Source organism: Lissotriton vulgaris, chromosome 1_1, assembly GCF_964263255.1.
Source record: "Lissotriton vulgaris chromosome 1_1, aLisVul1.2, whole genome shotgun sequence".
In the NCBI taxonomy this organism is placed as follows: Eukaryota; Metazoa; Chordata; class Amphibia; order Caudata; family Salamandridae; genus Lissotriton; species Lissotriton vulgaris.
Genome location: NC_141685.1, coordinates 999,240,093 through 999,262,328, shown reverse-complemented (window position 1 = coordinate 999,262,328; position 22,236 = coordinate 999,240,093). Strand labels below are relative to the sequence as shown.

The 22,236-nt window shown below is 46.6% G+C and overlaps 2 protein-coding genes across 3 annotated transcripts in view; one reads left to right on the top strand and one right to left on the bottom strand.

The window, feature by feature from the left end:
• The window catches only part of ADGRE5 (adhesion G protein-coupled receptor E5), a 168,742-nt gene extending 147,244 nt beyond the window's left edge, over positions 1 to 21,498 (top strand). For both annotated transcript variants that reach the window (XM_086961088.1, XM_086961097.1), the window contains 3 exons: positions 17,862 to 18,030; positions 19,419 to 19,532; positions 20,212 to 21,498. In XM_086961088.1, coding sequence (XP_086817214.1) covers positions 17,862 to 18,030; positions 19,419 to 19,532; positions 20,212 to 20,241 — 313 coding nt within the window. In that variant the 3' untranslated portion in view covers positions 20,242 to 21,498. The remainder of the gene's footprint in view (positions 1 to 17,861; positions 18,031 to 19,418; positions 19,533 to 20,211) is intronic.
• Positions 21,499 to 21,634: 136 nt separating this feature from the next.
• The window catches only part of DDX39A (DExD-box helicase 39A), a 29,504-nt gene continuing 28,902 nt past the window's right edge, over positions 21,635 to 22,236 (bottom strand). Inside the window, exon 11 of the mRNA XM_086961110.1 lies at positions 21,635 to 21,845. Coding sequence (XP_086817236.1) covers positions 21,829 to 21,845 — 17 coding nt within the window. The 3' untranslated portion in view covers positions 21,635 to 21,828. The remainder of the gene's footprint in view (positions 21,846 to 22,236) is intronic.

The window sequence follows — 22,236 nt, the reverse complement described above, 5'->3', positions numbered from 1 at the left end:
CACATGTTTCGCGCTGAACTGACCTCTTTGGGGTTCAGATGTAGAGAATAGTCCTGGGATACCATTTATAAAAATTCCGTTGAGTGACAGTGCAAGTCAATCATTTCTATGGCCTCTATTCCTTTGGTTTATCACTGTCCCTGCCCCTTCACTTTGTTGGCCGCCCAAAATGTAATAACTGTTCATTTGGATTTATTTACCGGTCACCATATTCTTTTTTCCCCCCACTCATTCAATGCCATAACCTCCAGTGGTGCCATAGACCTTCAACAAGTTTCTAGATTGGTAGTGTCCGGATCCCATGTACACCAGCCTCATCTGGCCCAAAGCATTTATGGCACATTAAGTCTCAAGCTTTCCTGCTGCCTCTGGATCAATGGACAGGAGTACATCGTGCAAGGAAGAAAGCCTCAAAACATTCTGTATTCTACCAAAAGTTCAGTCAACAGTACCCAGGTGAACGACATACGTACAAAATGTGCTTTTGGCAAGCTGAGGATGCTACGCATGCTATCTGTTAAGTGAGATAGTGGGTGGAAGCCAGCACAAGCCTAAATGCATCTTTAACCCTTGGTATGTAACAAGACAGTGATGTTTTGATTAAAGTCCCTTGCTTCACACCTAATCATTTATCCAGAGTTTACCTCTCTCCCTCCTCCAATGAGAATAGATGTTACTATTTGTAAGTACACAAGAAGAACCATCCTTGCACCCTAACCGCAGCACCTTTCAGGAAGGTAGATAGCGCTTTATTAACTTTGGGCCAGCAAAAAAATAAATACGAAGTCAACTATTTCTACCCTGTGTAGATGGATCTGACCTTTTATTTCCATGGCACAGGAAGTAGTGAGTGAGGCCCACCTCCTGGCATACAGGGAAATAGGGCGGTAGAAGTTGCCATTTTTCTGGTGGAATGTGCATGTACTCTGGATCGAAGAGGATTACCGGCGTTGTAATGGCACAGAGAGATAGCCTAAAAAAATCCATCTAGAAATACTGGCTCTTGAAAGTGCCAACCCTTTTCTTGGACCAGAAAATGCTACAAACAGCTGGTTTGTTTTTCTGAACGACTTCGTCCTGTCAATGTAAAACTTTAGACATCTTTTGACATCTAGGGAGTGTAGAGATTGCTCTGCAGGTGACTAAGGATCCTTAAAAAAAATGTAGGCAATACCACAGGTTCATTGAGATGAAATATGGACGGAACTTTAGGGATGAATTTAGGATTTGTCCTCAAGACCACCTCGTCAGGACGAAATTGGAGAAAAGGCTCAGAAGTTGAGAAAGCCTGAATTTCGCTTACTCTCCTCGCTGAAGTGAGGGCTAAAAAGCAAGGCTGTTTTCCATGAGAGAAATTGCAAATCCGTTTTATGTATCGGTTCAAAAGGAGACTTCATGAGTTGTGCTAGAACCGTGTTAAGCTGCCATGAAACTGTTGGACAGTGAACTGGAGGAAACGACCTGAAAAGTCCCTTGAGAAATTTTTATTACTCTCTGCGGTCAGAGAGATGGACGGTCAGGATGTCTCCTATATCTTGATATAGCTGCCAGATGCACCTTTATAGAAGCATGAGAGAGTTTTGCTTTGGCCAGAGGCAAAAGATCAGGCAGGATTTGTTCTGAAGAAATATTAAAAGTATGAAGATTTTGAGAAGCGCACCATTGGCAACCTCCATTTTGCTGTATAGGTTTTGTTCGTAGAGATCGCCAGTGATTTGGAAAGAATCTCTGCATTCTTGAGAAATGTTCAAAAGATTGAAACTCATGTTCATGAGGTTCCATGCCGATAAATTGAGTGATTTCAGATTCGGATGAAGAATTTGGCCTTTGTTCATGGAAATCAGATTCGGAGAGAGCTGGAACTGAATCCTGGGTGCCACTGAAAGCTTGAGATCGGAGAACCACGCTTGTCTCGGCCAAGCTGGAGCTATAAGAATCAAGTGGCATGGCTCGGATTTCATTTTCCGGACTTTTGAAATTAGAGGGAATGGGGAAATGCATATGCGAACATTCCCATCCAACACATTTGGAGGGCATTGCCCCACAATCTCTTCTGATGGAATCTGCTTGCTAAGTGTTTGCATCTTGAGTTGCGGACTGTCGCGAAAAGGTCTAGCGATGGGGTTCCCCATAGACAGAAGACCTGGAGAAGGTGACCCTGATGTAACTCCCATTCGTGAGAGACACTTGGAGATCTGCTGAGAGCATCTGCTCTCGAGTTGTTCACCCCCGGAATGTGCTGCACTTGTAGCAAGATGTTGTGGAGAAGTAACCACCTCCAAATCTCCTGGCTTGTTTTGAGAGAAATTCTGATCTTGTACCCCCTTGTTTTAGCAGGTAAAACATGGTAGTCGTGCTGTCGGTCCTGACTAGGACCGTAGAACCTCTGATCCTAGGCAGAAAAGCTTGTAATCCCAAGAATACTGCCTTTAATTCCAGCAGTTTGATGTGAAGATGCGAATCAGTTTCTGGCCAATGACCTTGAATCTCCAAGTCTTGAATATGAGCTCCCCAACCTTGCAGAGATGCATCTGTCATCATTACATAACTGATGTTTAGGCTCAAATATCAGACCCTTCATTAAGTGTTTGATTGTCCATCATAACAGGGCTCTTTATCTGAGGAGAGATGGACACTCGATCTTCGAAAGATCCTAGAGATTGGATCCACTGTTTGTCCAGAAGCTCTTTAAGAGGTCTCATGTGTAGCCTGCAATTGGGAAGCAACAGGATACAAGACGACATCATTCCCAACAATGACTTTTAGATCCTCACTGAAGTGAACTGCTTTATTCGCAGAAGGGATGCCAGATTTAGAATCTTTTGACACTTCTTTTGTGCAAAGCATAGCTCCTAGAAACTGAAGAGACTGAGATGGGCAAATACATGATGTTGACTCTCAAACCGAGACGACTGAAGAGATCCATGCAGCGCCGTAGAGAGCGCTGTGTTTACTGAAATGAAGCACCCTTTACGAGCCAGTCGTCCAGGTACGGGAAGACCTGAAGACCTTGAAGTCTTAAGCGAGCTGCCACTGGTGCCATACATTTCGTGAAAACCCTTGAGGCCGACTTCAGACCGAATGGCAATACTTTGAATTGGTATTGGCACCCCGCCACCATAAAGCGAAGAAATTGCCTGTGTTTTATGTGAAGTGGAATATGAAAATAAGCATCTAAGAGGGCCAGGGATGCTAGATAGTCACCTCGGCAAAGAAGTAGTAATATTTCTTGAAGGGATAACATTCAAAATTACATCTGATGAATTTGTTCAAACTTCTTAGGTCCATTACCGATCTCCATTTCCCTGTAAGCTTTTTCTTTATTAGAAATAAATGCGAATAAAAGCCTCTCCCTTGTTGATGACGAGGCACTTCCTCTATTGCCCCCTTTTGTAAGAGGGATAATATTTCCATTTTGAGAGTGGACAGGTGTAGTTGCTTTCGGTGGTTACAGGGTTGATGTGGAGGCTTCTGTATAAATTCCAGGGTATGGCCCTGATGGATTATGTCCAAGATCCATTTGTCCATTGTAATGGACTTCCATGTTTGGTAGAATAGATCCAGATAAGGGTTGTTGAAGTTTGGACAGGTGGTGGGCGCATTGTTGCAGTCACTGTCTATGAGACTGTTGAGTCTTGCCTCTTGTCGATGATTTTCCTTGTCTGTTGCTGGTATGAGGAACCTGAGGAACAAAATTGCTGACTACTTGAAAACTGGCGATATCCCGGTTGATTGCAAGGTGGATATCTGCCAGACTGGAATGCCGGTCTCTGGGAATATTGTTCGCTTGACCCTCTCCTACGAAAGGAAGAAAACTTTCCCTGTTGCAAAGATCCACAGCAAAGCGTTTTCCCGCTCCATCCATGAGTCTTAGTTCCTTGTCCGGAGTCGCTACCGTTGTGGACACCTGATTCTTAGAGTTGCACTGTGCCACCTACATCACCACAGATTACAGCCGTCAATGCCCAATTAAACACGCCGGAGAAGACTCAGGTGCTCTATACTTTTTTTCAATCCTCGGAACCGAGGCTGCAACAGAGGCAGGGTTTTTCATCAATTTCAAACCCTCTTCCCAAATAAAGTCAATAATCGGTATTGATCGTACAGATTTACGTGAATCCTCTTTAAAGTCGTAAAGTAAACATTCTGCCTCCTTGACTGGAAGCGGAAGCTCAAAACGCTTTGAAGCCTTTTCCATTATACCATGGAATCCTCCAACATCTTGAGGAGGAGAAGTGGCTGGCGATGGAGATGGCGTTGTAGGGAGAACATACACATCCCATTCAGTCCCAACTGGGCTACCCTGAATAAGTTCACCTTCCTCTGGCTGATCTCCATCACTTTAAATCAGGTCATCTCTGATTGTAACAAGAGGAGAGCGTGTTTGCGTGGGAGGCGTAGGCAGAGGTGGAGGCCGAATCTTCTGAAGCCGAGCAGGACTTAACAGTTTTAGCAGCGATAGTAGTCATTTTGTCACATGGCAAAGATCTGTTACTAGAGAGATTGGCATAGAGACAGTTTCCTCTCTCACTTCTTGCTGAACCTCCTCTTCTACTTCATAGTCGTAAGACTGATGAAAAGATGCATATTTTTTTCTGGCACTGGACGATCCTGGAAAAAAAAGTCCTCTTGTACCTCCGGGTACTCCTCATCAGTGTCCTGACTTTTTATTTGTAGCTGGGATGGACTATAAGCTACTCCAGACTCCTCATCCTCTGACTGCATTTCCAACAGAGTTGACAGTGGAAACAGTGAAACCTTGGTCCAACTGGTAAAGTCAGAAGATTTTTTCGTCATAGACAAGCCCGTCGACGGGTGAAATGGCTTTAGGCTTTAATGTAATGGAGGATTTTGATTTCAGTGACTTGAAATGTGTCAAGTTTTCTGTCGACAAAGAACCTTAGTCGAGATTTTGATTATAGTCGACGATACAGTCGTCATCAATAATGTCATCAGACAGCATCGAAGCAGATCTTCCCATTGACGAGATAGACGTTGAACCTTTCATAGATTGTGTTGTCCTAGTCGACGAAGCAGTCGTCGAAATAGTAGTCGACAAAGTTGTCGCCGACTGTCGTCGTCATTTTGACAGGAATTACAGATGGAGATTCTCCTACCTTGGATGAGTGAGCAGATGATACCTCCCTTGAAACAGCCAATTTTTTCAATGGTGTTTGAGGCAAAGAAGATGAAGCCTCTTTTTCTTTGGTTTTTTGCTTTTTAGCAAACAAAATCTCCTCCGGGTAGAAAGACTTTCTTTTCTTGGGGTCTGAGGATCAACTTCTTCAGAGTCAGTCTCAGTAGTGGACTTTTTCGTTTGAAGCCACAAGAGCAAACGTGCCTCCCTGTCCCTCAAAGTTTTAGATGAGAAGGTCCTACAATGCTTGGTCTTTAGGGACATTTTTATGATGGAGACAGTATAGGTAGTCCTTATGTGGATCCTCAGAGTAAAGTCTAGGTTTTCCACAGGATCTGCAGGGCCTGAAAAGCCTCTTTTGGAGCTTTCAGCCATTGTAGTGAAAGGAATAAAACAGTACCTCAATCCTGAAAAACACTTTCAGTTGAGCAGGGTGAAAATTTCAAAGGAAATAAACTGAGCAGAGCTCAGGGAGACTCCTCTTCACACAAAGGCAGTTGGAAATCTGAGGTATGATGGTTCTACTGGGGGAGTGGGATGCCAGGGCTGGCAGCTAATTGGCTGAGTTTTGGTCCAAATACTGAGGAGGTTTGGCAACCAACTATATGGTCCCCTATGGGACTTTCTATGCAGTGTTTTACTCTATGATACTGCTATAGTCATTCTGTTACCGTAAGACTCCCACCATGACAGGGAAGATGCAAGCATGTGAATCTATGAAAGATTCAATACTGGAGAATGTTAATCTCCGAGATAAGCTACATGAGCTACTCATCAAACTTTGTGAAGCATTATAGGACAGGAGAGGTGATTGATAATGTCCTGGAATATAAAGTTCTCTTCCCCATTAACTAATTGGAGAAACGTCATTGTTGCAAATAAAGTGTTCTTTGAGCATGCAACTTAGGTTGTCAAGTTTCTTTTGCTTTCCATATCTCATTGGTTTTGAATTCAAGCAGGGGAGAGGTACGGAGGTAATGCTTCAATTACTTACCAGTAAATGCATTACTCCTAGTCCTCTTGCCTCGCTTTAATTCAGACAACCTCCCACTACAGAGCAACAGAACGGTTTCTTGGTACCGAGCTCATTTAAATACAAGTGGAGCAGCTTTTATTTAAAGGGAGCGCTTGCAATTGGTGTCCGATTGAGGCAGTGAAGCATCATTCGTTCTGAATTAAAGCAAGGGAATAGGAGTAATGTAATTACCGGTAAGTAATTAAAGCAATACCTTGAGCTGGAAGCACTCTGAATCATCTTCTGTGATGACAATCCTACCTGATCCATTCCAGGGCACATCCAGAGGTACTAGCCCACTCTGAGTGTTCCATCAAGGTTGCAGTGTTCTAGACCACTGAGGTCAAGGAGCATGCTAACAGATATTGATTATCAAAGAACAGCAGTAATTCTTTTTAGATATTGCGCAGGGTATTTCAGTGCCCCCACAGATACTGAAACCCTGAACGGTGGTGGTGCAACAAACTGCTGTGTTCCACATAAACTTCCAACTGTCCAATGTACTGCTTTTATGTGCTTACAAGGGTTGAGGATACTGGAGTTCTCTGTATATAAAGATCAGTCAGACTTGCCAATGGCTTCTTGAGGAGGGGATTGAATAACAGAGGCAGACAAGACATGATGCATTTTTAATAAGTGAGCACCCCTGTAGCGAAGGGAGGAAACCGTTCCTGCACAGGGGTGGGCTTGGATCAGCAGCCACATGAGGTGCTTTTGGACCAAAGTGGACCGTATTGGAGACAGAGGCTCAAAAAGGAAACTGGTTTGTAAAATAAGGAGCTACTGGAGATGAAGTCCCAAATATTGGACTCCAAGAACAGCTAAAGGCCTATGCAGTGTCAACAGGTCTCAAATGGAAATAACCACTGAAATTCTGGGGCATAGTGTTTCCTGCATAATTGTAGATTTGTTGCAATTGGCACAATTCATTGTAGACACAATTTGCAGATTTCCCACACAAAAAAACGAATCTAGTTCAAACAGATCAAGTTACTAACGAAAGATAAAGCACCACCCATGGTTTAGGTTAACTTGGGACCTTTCAGTATCTTATTGCTATATTTAGTTGTTAAATTGGAGATCAGGAGGAGCGGCCCGCTTCAAAGATGGCGATGCACGTTCGAGCCTTCGCACAGCGTCGGAGTGGCTCCTAGAGGGGCTGTCCACTCAACACCAAGGAAGTGCACAGTGAGCATCGGGGGCGCTAGGGCCCCCAGTTGATGAACAGACAGAAAGGAGTAGTTTTTTTTCTGTAACTAAAGTTCTGTAGTAGGGGTATCTCTGTTATAGTCATAATCTAGTGAATAGTCCCGCCCATGTGCGTGGACCCCGGAGCAATCAAAAATAATCTCTTAAAGTGTCGAAAAAATGCAGAACTGCAGAGACACTTAAGAGAATTTACAGACATATAATGCAGCCTATAAACAGGCTACACTGTCCAGTACTTCAACTAGAAATTCCACCAAAAAATCCACAAAACAGCAAAGCCTGTCCAGATTTCCCTTGCCTTCAGCAAAAACCCCTCTGGAATGATAGCGAGGAAGACATGGACAGACAAGCCCCATAGGCTGCCATTATGTGGCTCAGAACAGGATACCGTGCCTTTAAGAAAACTTACCAGAACTTCACAGTATCCCAGAATGCCCTGCAGGTCCCTCTTACTTTCAGTTCTTTTTGAAGGCGTAACACGCCAGACCTGTAGCATTCCTTACATGAATATCTTTCTCCATCGGGGAGGAGGGCGGGCGCTTATGACTATAACAGATACCCCTACTACAGAACTGGAGTTACAGAAAAGAAACTACTCCTTCTGTAGTAGGGGATCTCTGTGTATAGTCATAATCTAGTGAATAGAATTGCAAGCCCATCCCCACACCAAAGAGGCGGTGGAGAAAAGAAACCAACACCACTATTGTGCGAACAAATTCCGCAGCGAAGCCTGTCCAACCTGAGCATCCGCCCTGGCATCAGTGTCCAGACAGTAATGATTAGCAAAGGTATGAACCGACTTCCAAGTGGCGGCCTTGCAAATTTCTGCAATCGGCACATTACGGAGCAAGGCTGTAGTGGTTGTTTTGCCCCTGGTGGAATGAGCCTTAGGCTTACCTCCTACGGTCTTATTAGCTGTCTGGTAACACAGTTGTATGCAGGACACAATCCACCTAGAGATGGACTGCTTAGAGGTCGCAAGACCCGTCCTGACTGATCCATAATTGATGAACAATTGGTCTGACCTACGAATATCTTTGGTCTTATCCAGATAAAATTTTAACACCCTCCTAACATCCAGGGAACGTAGAGACCTTTCCGCTGGAGATGAAGGGTTCTGAAAAAACGTAGGCAAAGTTATAGTCTGGTTGACATGAGTCAGAAATAACCTTGGGAAGAAATTTAGGGTGAGTACGCATAACAACCATAGCAGCATGAAATACAGTTTAAGGTTTATTACAACACAACGCCTGAATTTCACTCACCCTGCGGGCCGATGTAATGGCCATGAGGAACGCCGCCTTCCAGGACAGGTGCTGCATCGAAGCCTTATGAATGGGTTCAAAAGGCTCCTTCATCAAACTGGACAGCACCACATTCAATTCCCATGAAGGCGAGGGAAGCCTGACAAGAGGGAACACTTTCTTCAAACCTTCCAAAAAGTCCTTGATCACAGGGATCTGGAAGAAGGAAGTCTGTGAAGGGCTTTTCCTGTAGGCAGTCAATGCAGCGAGATGAACCTTAATGGAATGAACATTAAGGCCAGACCGCGCCAAACGCAGAAGGTAAGGAAGGATGACATCTTCCTTGCACGTCGTTGGGTCAAAGTTCCTGGACACACCAGATACAAAACCTCTTCCACTTGTAAGCATAGGAAGTCCGAGTGGAAGGTCTCTTAGACTCCTTCAGAATGTCCATGCAATCTTCAGGCAGATTCAAATGGCCATATTGCACTCTCTCAGGAGCCATGCCGCCAAACTCAAGGACGAGAGGTTGGGGTGCAACATCTGCCCCCCAAATTGTGAGAAGGTCCGGCCTGCTCGGCAGCCGTATGTGCGGAAGGATTGACCGGTGTAGAAGGTCCGTGAACCACCACTGCCTAGGCCATTCCGGGGCAATCAGGATCATCCGTGCCCTGGACCGGGACAGCTTGATGAGCACCGCTGGAATCAGGGGAATGGGCGGAAAAGCATAAACAAAGCTGTTCGACCAGTTGATCCAGAGTGCATTCCCCAGCGTCCCTTGCTGGTAGTACCTGGAAGTGAAGTCTCGGCATTTGGTGTTTGGCGGTGGCGAACAGATCTACGTCTGGAGTCCCCCACCTTTCGAAGACTTCTCCTAGTACGTTGTCGTTTATGACCCATTCGTGGTTTTCCTGAATCAGTCTGCTCAGTGAGTCTGCCTGAACATTCTGCACACCTGGTAGATGGGTAGCCGTTATAGTCAATCCTCTGCCCAGAAGCCAGCGCCAGATAGTCTGCGCCTACCGAGAGAGTGCGCGATCTCGACCCCCCCTGCTTGTTGAGGTAATACATCGTGGTCGTATTGTCCGTCTGTACAAGCAGAGAGTTGGTCTGGAAGGACAGATTAAAGGCCTTCAGTGCCAAGTGAACAGCTTTGGGTTCCAGGAAATTGATGTGATACGTGGACTCCATCTGAGACCACGTTCCTTGAATCTGTAAGTCTCCCGAATGCGCTCCCCAGCCTTGGAGAGAAGCATCCGTCACAATAGTCTGAGTAGGGATGTCCTTGTGGAAGGGAACCCCTCTGAGGAGATTCTCCGCTGAACACCACCACTCCAGAGACTGAAGAGCATGCAGAGACAGTCGTATCTTGTCGTCCCAAGATCCTGTCCTCTGGTCCCATTGGTCCTCAAGCACTCCTGCAGAGGTCTCATGTGTAGCAGTGCGTGAGGAAGATACAAGAGGCCAGCGACCCCAGTAGAGAAGACAGTCTTCACTGTTGTAGATGGAGCGGTCATAAGAGCCTGAGCCTTCCGAAGGATCGATCGCCGTCGCTCCTCCGAAGGAGACACGCTTGCTGACAGCGTATTGATGGTGGCTCCCAAGTATTGAATGCACTGGAGCGGGATCAGGACAGACTTGGACATGTTGATGTGCAACCTCAACTTGTTCAAGAGAACGCACGTCTTCTGGAAGTCTGCCTGAGCTTCTGAGAAGGAGGAGGCCTTGATCAACCAATCGTCCAGGTACGGGTAGACAAACACCTTGCCTTTCCTTAGGTGTGCCGCTACCACTGCCATGCACCTCGAGAAAGTCCTGGGCGCAGATTTCAGCCCGAATGGCAGCACTGTATTGATAATGGTTGGTGCCGACTTGAAATCGCAGAAACTTCCTGTGTTTGTACGCGATGGGCACGTGGAAGTATGCATCCTGTAGGTCTATGGCACAAAGCCAGTCCCACTGTTGCAACTGAGGAAAAATCTGATGCAACGACAGCATGCAAAACTTTTCTCTGCAAATCCACTTGTTTGCCTGCCGCAAGTCCAGAATGGGCCTAAACTCGTTCTTGTCCTTCTTGCGAACCAGGAAGAACCGGGAGTACAGACCTCTTCCTCTTTGAGACAGAGGTACGTCTTCTATCGCCCTTTTCCTTAACAGGATATCGGCCTCCGCCTGGAGCTCGTGCAGTTGATACTACGAGTTGACCGGAGGGATCGCTGGAGGAGGGCTGATGAACCGAAGACTGTATCCATTGCAAACAATATTCAGCACCCACTTGTCCTGAGTAATTTTTCTCCACTCTGCCAGAAAAAATTGAACGCTTCCCCCCACCGGAGCGGGTAACGGATGAAGGGGAAGTAACCGCTCAGGGTCAAGACCCGGCCAGGCCCTTGTTCGCGGAAGAAGACTGCTGTCCTCCTCTACCCTTTTGCCGATTTTGGAAGGGTCTCCGGAACTGCTGCTGTTGCTGCTGTTGTCCCGAAGACTGTCCCAGTCTTCTTCCTTGTGCACCGAACTGCTTTTGGAACTGTAAGTAGGCTTTCTTTTCCTTGGGCTTCTCCAAGCCCACAGCCGTAAGGGTCTCCGCCTCCATGCGGGCCATCTCATCATCTGCGTGTTTTCCGAATAAAGTCTCCCCGGAAAATGGCAGATTGGCTACCCGCTGCTGGGCCTCTGGCTTGAGTGACATGAGCCGTAGCCAGGCATGCCGCCGCTGATTGATTCCATGGCAGTAACCATGTGCGGCCAACAGGGAGGCGTCCGCCGCTGCACTGATCACCTTGTTTGATACCAACATCCCTTCCTTGAGGATCTCCTGGAAGTCCTCCCTCTTGCCTCTCTGTAGCAGTTCCACGAACTGTTGTAGGGAGTCCCACAGCGCCCAGTCGTAACGGCCGAGCAGAGCTGTATCGCTGGCAGCCTTCATGGCTGCGGAAGCGGTCCCACACGCTTTCCTGCCCGCTGAGTCGATCCACCGACTCTTTGTCTGGCGGCACAGTGGATGACGGGGAGGTAGAATGCAATTTCCTGGCCGCCGTCACAATCACTTTTGGAAAAGGTGATGGACAGAGTTTCTGAATGATGCAGAATACTCCTACCCAGTCAAGAGATCAGGGCTTGATCCATCACCGTTTTTTAGCTCACTGCACCATCCCAGCTTCAGAACCTGGCTATATGCAAATTAGTCTGTTCCTGTCCCAGTGCATGATGGGAACAGGGCAAACCAAACTACCAAGCCAATTCTTATACTGGGAAGGAGACAAGCTACCGGGGACCGGTTTCTGGCATTTCAGCCGTCGTCGGCCCGGCTTGCTTGAATCCTGATGGTGCAATGAGCTAGGGACTCACGTCTGAGTATACCCTCCCACACATAGTGTGGATAAAATCAATTTTGGAAAAGGTGATGGACAGAGTTTCTGAATGATGCAGAATACTCCTACCCAGTCAAGAGATCAGGGCTTGATCCATCACCGTTTTTTAGCTCACTGCACCATCCCAGCTTCAGAACCTGGCTATATGCAAATTAGTCTGTTCCTGTCCCAGTGCATGATGGGAACAGGGCAAACCAAACTACCAAGCCAATTCTTATACTGGGAAGGAGACAAGCTACCGGGGACCGGTTTCTGGCATTTCAGCCGTCGTCGGCCCGGCTTGCTTGAATCCTGATGGTGCAATGAGCTAGGGACTCACGTCTGAGTATACCCTCCCACACATAGTGTGGATAAAATCAATTTTGGAAAAGGTGATGGACAGAGTTTCTGAATGATGCAGAATACTCCTACCCAGTCAAGAGATCAGGGCTTGATCCATCACCGTTTTTTAGCTCACTGCACCATCCCAGCTTCAGAACCTGGCTATATGCAAATTAGTCTGTTCCTGTCCCAGTGCATGATGGGAACAGGGCAAACCAAACTACCAAGCCAATTCTTATACTGGGAAGGAGACAAGCTACCGGGGACCGGTTTCTGCCATTTCAGCCGTCGTCGGCCCGGCTTGCTTGAATCCTGATGGTGCAATGAGCTAGGGACTCACGTCTGAGTATACCCTCCCACACATAGTGTGGATAAAATCAATTTTGGAAAAGGTGATGGACAGAGTTTCTGAATGATGCAGAATACTCCTACCCAGTCAAGAGATCAGGGCTTGATCCATCACCGTTTTTTAGCTCACTGCACCATCCCAGCTTCAGAACCTGGCTATATGCAAATTAGTCTGTTCCTGTCCCAGTGCATGATGGGAACAGGGCAAACCAAACTACCAAGCCAATTCTTATACTGGGAAGGAGACAAGCTACCGGGGACCGGTTTCTGGCATTTCAGCCGTCGTCGGCCCGGCTTGCTTGAATCCTGATGGTGCAATGAGCTAGGGACTCACGTCTGAGTATACCCTCCCACACATAGTGTGGATAAAATCAATTTTGGAAAAGGTGATGGACAGAGTTTCTGAATGATGCAGAATACTCCTACCCAGTCAAGAGATCAGGGCTTGATCCATCACCGTTTTTTAGCTCACTGCACCATCCCAGCTTCAGAACCTGGCTATATGCAAATTAGTCTGTTCCTGTCCCAGTGCATGATGGGAACAGGGCAAACCAAACTACCAAGCCAATTCTTATACTGGGAAGGAGACAAGCTACCGGGGACCGGTTTCTGGCATTTCAGCCGTCGTCGGCCCGGCTTGCTTGAATCCTGATGGTGCAATGAGCTAGGGACTCACGTCTGAGTATACCCTCCCACACATAGTGTGGATAAAATCAATTTTGGAAAAGGTGATGGACAGAGTTTCTGAATGATGCAGAATACTCCTATCTTGACTGGGTAGGAGTATTCTGCATCATTCAGAAACTCTGTCCATCACCTTTTCCAAAATTGATTTTATCCACACTATGTGTGGGAGGGTATACTCAGACGTGAGTCCCTAGCTCATTGCACCATCAGGATTCAAGCAAGCCGGGCCGACGACGGCTGAAATGCCAGAAACCGGTCCCCGGTAGCTTGTCTCCTTCCCAGTATAAGAATTGGCTTGGTAGTTTGGTTTGCCCTGTTCCCATCATGCACTGAGACAGGAACAGACTAATTTGCATATAGCCAGGTTCTGAAGCTGGGATGGTGCAGTGAGCTAAAAAACGGTGATGGATCAAGCCCTGATCTCTTGACTGGGTAGGAGTATTCTGCATCATTCAGAAACTCTGTCCATCACCTTTTCCAAAATTGATTTTATCCACACTGTGTGGGAGGGTATACTCAGACGTGAGTCCCTAGCTCATTGCACCATCAGGATTCAAGCAAGCCGGGCCGACGACGGCTGAAATGCCAGAAACCGGTCCCCGGTAGCTTGTCTCCTTCCCAGTATAAGAATTGGCTTGGTAGTTTGGTTTGCCCTGTTCCCATCATGCACTGGGACAGGAACAGACTAATTTGCATATAGCCAGGTTCTGAAGCTGGGATGGTGCAGTGAGCTAAAAAACGGTGATGGATCAAGCCCTGATCTCTTGACTGGGTAGGAGTATTCTGCATCATTCAGAAACTCTGTCCATCACCTTTTCCAAAATTAATCGCCGTCACAATCACTGAATCCGGTACCGGATCCATTCTCATAAAGGCAGGGTCCGAATCCAGGGCCCTGTACTTCTTTAGAAGCCGGGACAGAGTGGCCTTCACCACCCCAGGGGTGAGGAACAGCTCCTCCGCAGGTTCCTTCAATCCAGGTACCAGAGGCAGAAGAGGGAGAGACAAGTGCTTCTTGTGAAGCGTCTCGAATATCAGGGACGTCGTAGGTGTTGGAGCAGTCACTGTGATACCTAACTTCGCAGCTCCCCTCAGGAGAACTTCCTGGAACGTGGCAATGTCGTCCACTGGAGAGATCCTGGTCTCAGGAGAGTCCGATAAGGTCGGCAAGTAGGAAGGGGTCCTGTAAGAGTCCGTACGGGACCTAGACCCCCGCCTCCTATGGAGACTCCTTGATCTGGTGGAGGATCTATGACGGCTCCTTGATCTTCCTCTCCGTCCGGAGCGTGAACGGGACCTCCTCGGCAGAGGACGATCAACCGGGTCCCCCGGAACGGGTGACTTGGGCTTGGACGGAGCCTTCGGTCTAGGTGTACCCTTGGGAGGCGTCAGAAGCTTAGGTAATGAAGTCGACCTCAGAGGAACCGGAGGCGGCTTCTCAGGCAACCCTGACCCAGGTTGCGGTGGAGGCAACAGAGACGGAGTAGGTGTCCTCGGAGGGGGTCCCCTCGGTAACGGAGGAGGGGGAGTCACCTTCCCTGACGGGGTATACACCTCAGAATACACCGAGTGCGGCGAACCCCCTTCTCTTCCAGCCTGGGACGTAGGCGAACCTCCCACGGCGTCAGGTCTCCTTCCACCTCTTTTCGGCGTCGAAGAACGGCAACCATATGGCGAGCGTCGGCCCCTGGACGTAGAGCGTCTCTTCGTCGACGCCGACCTCCTGCGCCTCGACGGCGACCTCCTGCGCCTAGACGACCTTGACGGCGAGGACCTCATAGACAACGTCCACCTCCTCTTCGCCGATGGCGAACGGCGGTATCGCCTCGACGGCGAGTGCCAACGCCTGGCTCGTCGACGTCGATCGCTCGACGTAGATGCCGACAAGGACGATGAAACAGTTACTGGGGACTTCGAAGGTCTTGTGATATCCCTCAACGTCGAGCGTTGGGGAACAGACCGCAGTCATTCCTCTCAACGCCGTAGTGGGCGCAATGGACCCAGGCGGAGAATGGTGACGTTTGCTTGTCTTCCTGCCCCTGGGGAGCCCCCCAGAGGTCTCCGCATGGGCAGAAGAAGCCCCTTCAGACCCACCTTGTGCCTTCAGTCTTCTTTCTTCGAGACCCTGAAGTCTGATCATCTTCCTTTCCCTCAGGGTCCTTCGCAGAGAAGCCTTGGCAGATAACACACTCCTCTGGAACATGGGAAGCTGGAAGGCAGAGGATACACACCTAATGGTGGTCCGACCTGGCCTTTTTCCTGGAGCACTCCGGGCATTTGTCGAATAATGCAGGCATATTCGACAGAAAACAGAGTGAGGAAACCAAGGAGAAAGGCCCCACAGTACAATAAAGTACTAATTCTGTGAAAAAACACAAAATAAGTCCCAAAAAGGGCGAGCTCAATGCTCCAGGGTCCTGCTAGCAGGAGCCGGAAAAAAGAACTGAAAGTAAGAGGGACCTGCAGGGCATTCTGGGATACTGTGAAGTTCTGGAAAGTTCTTAAATGCACAGTATCCTGTTCTGAGCCACATAATGGCAGCCTATGGGGCTTGTCTGTCCATGTCTTCCTCGCTATCATTCCAGAGGGGTTTTTGCTGAAGGCAAGGGAAATCTGGACAGGCTTTGCTGTTTTGTGGATTTTTGGGTGGAATTTCTAATTGAAGTACTGGACAGTGTAGCCTGTTTATAGGCTGCATTATAGGTTTGTAAATTCTCTCTTAAGTGACTGTGCAGTTCTGCATTTTTTCGACACTTTAAGAGATTATTTTTGATTGCTCCGGGGTCCACGCACATGGGCGGGACTATTCACTAGATTGACTATACACAGAGATCCCCAACTACAGAAGTACAAATACTTGGGCAGGTGACAGGCAGCCTGGGAGCCACCCGCGCTGGGAGCCTAGTGCGAGCTGCAGGAATGGAGGTACCCACCTCTGGAGACTGGGAACAACTGGGGGCCTGCTGAGCCCATTTGCATAGCGAGATTGCCACCTCTCGAGATCCAAAGATGAGTGGACACACTGGGGGCAATTGGAGTTCTGGTGCCGGACCTCAAGATGGCAGCCAGTGCTACCATCCAGTGCTAGCAGGAGTGAGGATGCGGCCCCATGGTGGGGGGCGGGATTGGGGGGTTGGGACCTGACCAACGACAGTGTCCTCCCTTGCTCCCATTTGAGACAGAATGCGCAGCAGCGATAGAGCAGAGAGCTGATCCAGGATATGCACCAGAATACCCTCCAGGTATCTTTATATTTTATTATGATTCATTAGTTTTACCAAGTGAAAGGGGGCAAGGAAAACGACCATCGGGGGGGGGGAGGTGTTGGTTGGAAGCTCCTGTCTCGGCCTGCCTGATTTCAAAATGGCAGTCCTCGAACACATCTCCCATCTGGATACAGAATCTGTGAACCTACCTCAGACCGCGGAGACCTAGCTTTTTGACTGATGCACGGTGGAGCTACTTGATAGCTAAAGAGATGGGCTGTGGACTACCCCTTCAGCCGTCACCTACCCAGCCGGTCTTTGGACAGAACTTTGTTGTATTATCCCTCCTACCCCTTTACTCCACCTCCTTTACGCTCTATTTATCCCTCCTCTTTAAAAATGTTTCCCTTTGAGACCTAGGTTTTTGACTGATGCCCTGCGGAGCTACCCGATAGCTAAAGAGATGGGTTGTGGACTCCCAACCCCCCACGCCCCGCCATCACCTACCCAGCCGGACTTTAGGCAGACCCTCTCCATCCTATCTACCTCCTAGCGATAGTGTATATATATATATATATGTATATATATATATATATATATATATATATATATATATATATATACACAACACGAACAAGAGGTAGGCTTACCTCGAAACGCGTTGGGGCTGTATACTTTTTTTGCCAATTAAACCTTGAGCACTGAAAACACAATTTGGGCCTCGACTCTGGTTTCTACATATAGGACTATACCAGTTTTCTAAACTCATATATATATATAATACACTAATACTAATGAAGTGCAGCTTTGCCTAGACAGTATTGTTTCAGTCACAAAATAACGAAACATTGTACAGCAATAGACTGCATAATTTGGCTTTCCTTACCGCTAAATTAGTCTAAAATGCTGTATCGAAGGGGTTTACCTCGAGCACATATTGAAGGCCTCAATGAATGGATTACTGCTGTCTGACAATGGGATTCTCGTCTCAAATCTTGGGGTCCCACTTAGCACATCGTACACCATTTTATCATTGCAACAATATGCCATGCAAGAGCACACAGTATTACTTATGTTTCGATCAGTTTCTACTGTTTATTCACAACTCTGAGGCATGTCTTAGTAGTCTATTAGAAGGGTATGTATGCCAGTGCAATTGTAGTTCGTTAACACGTTCTTTAGTAGCTCAAGTTTGGAAAGGATCAGATACATACACTTAGTTGTACATTGACATCTTCAAACCAAGGCAGAAAAGGAATGTAGTGGGTACCCAGCTTCCCAATTCACAGGCCTTGCTTAATGTAGGTTCTCTCCTTTCCACAGGACCTTCACCATCACTGCAGTCGCACAGCTCTGCCTCCTGGGCTGTACCTGGATAGTTGGCATCTTCCAGTTTAACCAACACACCTTGGTCATATCTTACCTGTTTACCATCCTCAACTGTCTACAGGGGGCATTCATCTTCGTGCTGCACTGTTTGATGAAGAAGCAGGTGAGCATGTCATATGGGTGGAACCAGCATAAATGAGTTCAAATGCTGCTCCAGTTCACCATGGATTAGTAGCAGCATTGGCAATCACACCGTTTTTTTATATTAAGAATACACCCAAGCTGCTGTATCCCCATAAAAAACAAGCAGGTCTTAATGAATGAGTAATTGGTATAACTGGTACATACATTTCACCTTCCCCACTTTGAAATCACATTCGCTGAAAATGTTAAGATTGAGATTAAGACCTCACATTCACATTCAAAGACCTCCGTTTACGGAAGACAACTGGTTTATTTACAAATCACGAGGACAGAAATACACACCAGTTTGTAGTACTTGTAGTTACGAATTTGCACCAAGATTGTAGAAACTAGGTGTTTTATGCCTGGCTTAGTCTACTAGATCACACAAGAAAAGCTGCATTTTGCTGACCTCACATTCTTACAAGGTCTTTGTTGGCAACATTTGGAAAGATGTTGGATTACAATTACACCACCGATCGTTCTGTGAGAATTGCAGAGTTTATAAACAAATACTTTCAGTCAGCTCATGTCCAGAGAAAGGGCTTTAAAGAATGCACAATGTTCACTTTGGCTCGGTCTTTTAACTAGGCCATAGTGAAATTGCTAGTACACTTAATTTCGAGTATTTTACATGAAATTCTATAAACATCACACTATGTAAATGGGAATGCTCAGAAAAGACCCATAACAGCACCAACCCACAACACTAGCTGCCCTGGATTACATCCATGTTTTTTGCATTAATTTAGTAGGCAACGCGCATTGCATGAAATTTGGACAGACACTTCACATCAAAAAGGTACAAAATATTAGATTTGCATTGGATGAACATTCACATAACTTCAGAAACATTGCATAATTAAGCAAAACTAAATTTACATTTCACCCACTAAACCATTTCACTTATCTGCATAAATTTGAAGTGGGTTGGCGCCATTTTGGCAGTAAGGGGAAGACATCATGCAAGAAGGATTGGGTGCCTATGAGTTGGTCTAGTCAGATTCTCCACAACCAAACACCAACAAGTTGTTTCTAGAGCAACATTCACATTATACCACCTCCAAATACTACCAACCTACGCATGCACAGCTTCTTAGCACGGACGTTTATATCCCTCAGTACATACAACACTACCATAGTAACAAAAAACAGCCTGCCAGCATTTCAATACAAAAAATACAACCAGCCTCTCTATATTTCTATATACACGCAAGTGGCAGCACACATCCCTGCCAGGGTCACCTAACTTCAGTCAGCATAGCAACTTACAAGCAAGCTTCCAAAAGTACTTTTACTTTGTTATGGTGGCAATGCCAGGTGCAACTTTAGGGTTAACTTGATGCCCCTTGTGTGATCTCTCATCAGGTCAGAGAAGAGTACAGACGCTGGTTCTGTGCCGCCATCAAGCTGAAGACACCCAGTACCTACGATAAGTTCTCTAGCACCGGTGCCTTTTCTTCTTCATCCTCACAGTCCAGGGTGAGTAATCCAGGCATGGTATAGTACAGCACTAATACACAGGTCAAAACTCTAGGTCTCCTGCCATCTCTTGCGGTCAGCTTCATATCTATATCTACATATATAGGCTGGGAAGCACCCATTAACCATAAACAGATTGCTAGTTTGCACTTGCCCCCACCTTACGTACCCACAGTGGAAGCACACATTCAGCACCTGCAGGATCTGTTCAAAATATTTTCGTGCAACTGTTTTTCATGTCCTGATTTTGTAGCCTGGGATGGGCTATCGGTCACAAGATTCACCCAAGTCTGTCTTCTTCCTCACAGGACCCCTATAGCAGATTGCTTCCCAAATCGTCCAGCTTCAGTTTTTTTAGGCAACCACCAAGTCCATGACCCAAAGCGAAAAGTGATCAATCTAGCTTGTTCAGAGGTTCCACGTTCAGCGTGTCCCAATGCCGGACAACCCCATCGCAAGAGAGCTCAATATATACTCTAACCAGACATGGACTACATTCATACAAGGTTTAAGCTTTGGGCACACTAGTTGCTCCAAGGACAGGGAAGCTGGGTAACTGCAGTAGAGAGCTACCATTCTGCAAAATGCCTCTTCATGCACAGACAAGCACCTTGTCCTCATTCTAGGTCTTAGGCAGGAAATGGATTGTGATGGCTAACTTTTCACTCTTTTCTTGCAGGCTCTCCGGGCCAAAGAATCTGGAATGTAATCTGTGGCGGACAAAGGAATCAATTGCTCAGAGACCAGAACTTGGCACTTCTGAAATGGTCTTCTCTTCCTTTAGCACCCCTCAACCAGCCATGGACCAAAAATATTTCCATATGGTGCTGCTCAAAGAATCTACCGTAAACAAGTGCCAACACCTACAGATCAGCACGTGTCAGAACTCCTCCCCAGAGCCAGAATGAGAGTTTAGGATCAGGTGGGAATGGCACCAATGCCTATTGGAAATTGACCGGAATGAAGCTAAAAGTTAAGAAATCACCTATGACTGGACTTACGCAGCCAATTTTGACAAAAGCCAGCATCATGTAACCTCAAACCATGAGCAGCGGACAAGAGGGAGCTAGTCACCGTAACTAACACCACAGAACAGCTATAGAGACCTTTACACTTAATTCTTCAAAGTCGAAAGCTCCAGTTCATCATCAAGTTGGATTATATTTTTGGCCAACGAACAGTTGCAAATGTAAGCATTTGTTCTAGAAATATTGTTGAGGTTCTGCACAACACTCAGATTTAACCCTAGGTTGCTATGCTCTCTGAATGTAATCAGCTATGGTGCTAATGGTTACATAAGGTGAGGCTCCAATGGGAACACTAAGGAGACCAGCTCAGAAGGAACTTAAGTCACTTGTGCTAACGGGAGTTCCTACTGTCTTGAAAATACTTTTTTGCTGTTTGTATATAGATTACCTAAGGTACGAGACCCTCCGCAAGAACGAACATGCCGTTCCAGCTGCTCAGAACTCAGACACCACCTTTCTAAGAAAGGTAACAGAAGTAAATTTAGCACCTAAAGTATTCCAGAAATTGCAGTCTCTAGAGGAAGAAAATACTGGTACCCCAAAAGGGAAGCTTCATCAGGGAAGCCAAATACTTCAGAACATGAAGACGCAATTCATTTAACAAGTAGACTATGCCTTCGCCTGACAGTGTTGTAGAGATATTAGCAATATTGAAGTGTTCTTGCTCTCAACTTCGATTTCAGACTTTCAGCACAAGTACTGTAAATAACCTCCCAAGATACCACGCACCTCTGCAGGACTGAAGGGGAAGAGTTAAAACTTGTTCACCACTTAATGACCTGCTTGAAGGAGTAACTAAGCAGTCTACCAGACATGTGACCATCTGGACTTCTCGAATGTAAATACACGTTATTCTCCTCTCAAACTTTCAGGAGCCTGTCCGGCGACACATGTTTTTGTATGTTTTGTACTTTAAATTAAAGACGTCACATGTTAAACCTTGTCAATTCTTTGCTGGAATACCAAGGTCACACATGCCCTACAGACCATTGCCATCCTCGATTAGAGCAAAGAAAAAACAAAAATCACATTCAGCATTACTGGCGACCTCCAGGAAATGTAAAACACGCATACTGTTTTGTAATAAAATTTAATTTGTTTTTTTTACACAATCTAAAAACAGACCATAAAAATGTACCCGCGCTGGTTTAGAAAAACAGATGAAAAAGCAGCAAATACAAAAAAACAAGACAGTGTAGCCAGCCTGCTGGGGTTCCCTTTGACAGATCCTTTGCGTGGTCTCCATACAGTTCACACACAGGTAAGGGTTACCGGCTTTGCTCAACTGTTGAGAGAAGGAGAAGACAGTTAAATTAATCATAATGTGAGATGTTGCAAAACCCTGATGTGAGGAAAAATCAGAGCACCCCCCAGAATATACTACCCAAAAGACATTCACAATATACAAACTTGCACTGTACAGAATTCAGATCTATACTGCACTGCTCAGCAACACCAGGAGTACCTCAGCCAACAGTAACTTCCCACTCCCACACCCCGTCTAGTCAATCTGTGCAATCATGAGCACCCACAGCTACAAAGGATCCAGAAGACTCAATGCAGCAACCAGATACTGGTACACACTGAGTCAGTCCGGCAGCTGAGGGCCCCGACCTCCAACCTGAGAGCAATAAGTGGACAGAATGGCAGGCTCGCCAGTCAGAATTATATGTCTA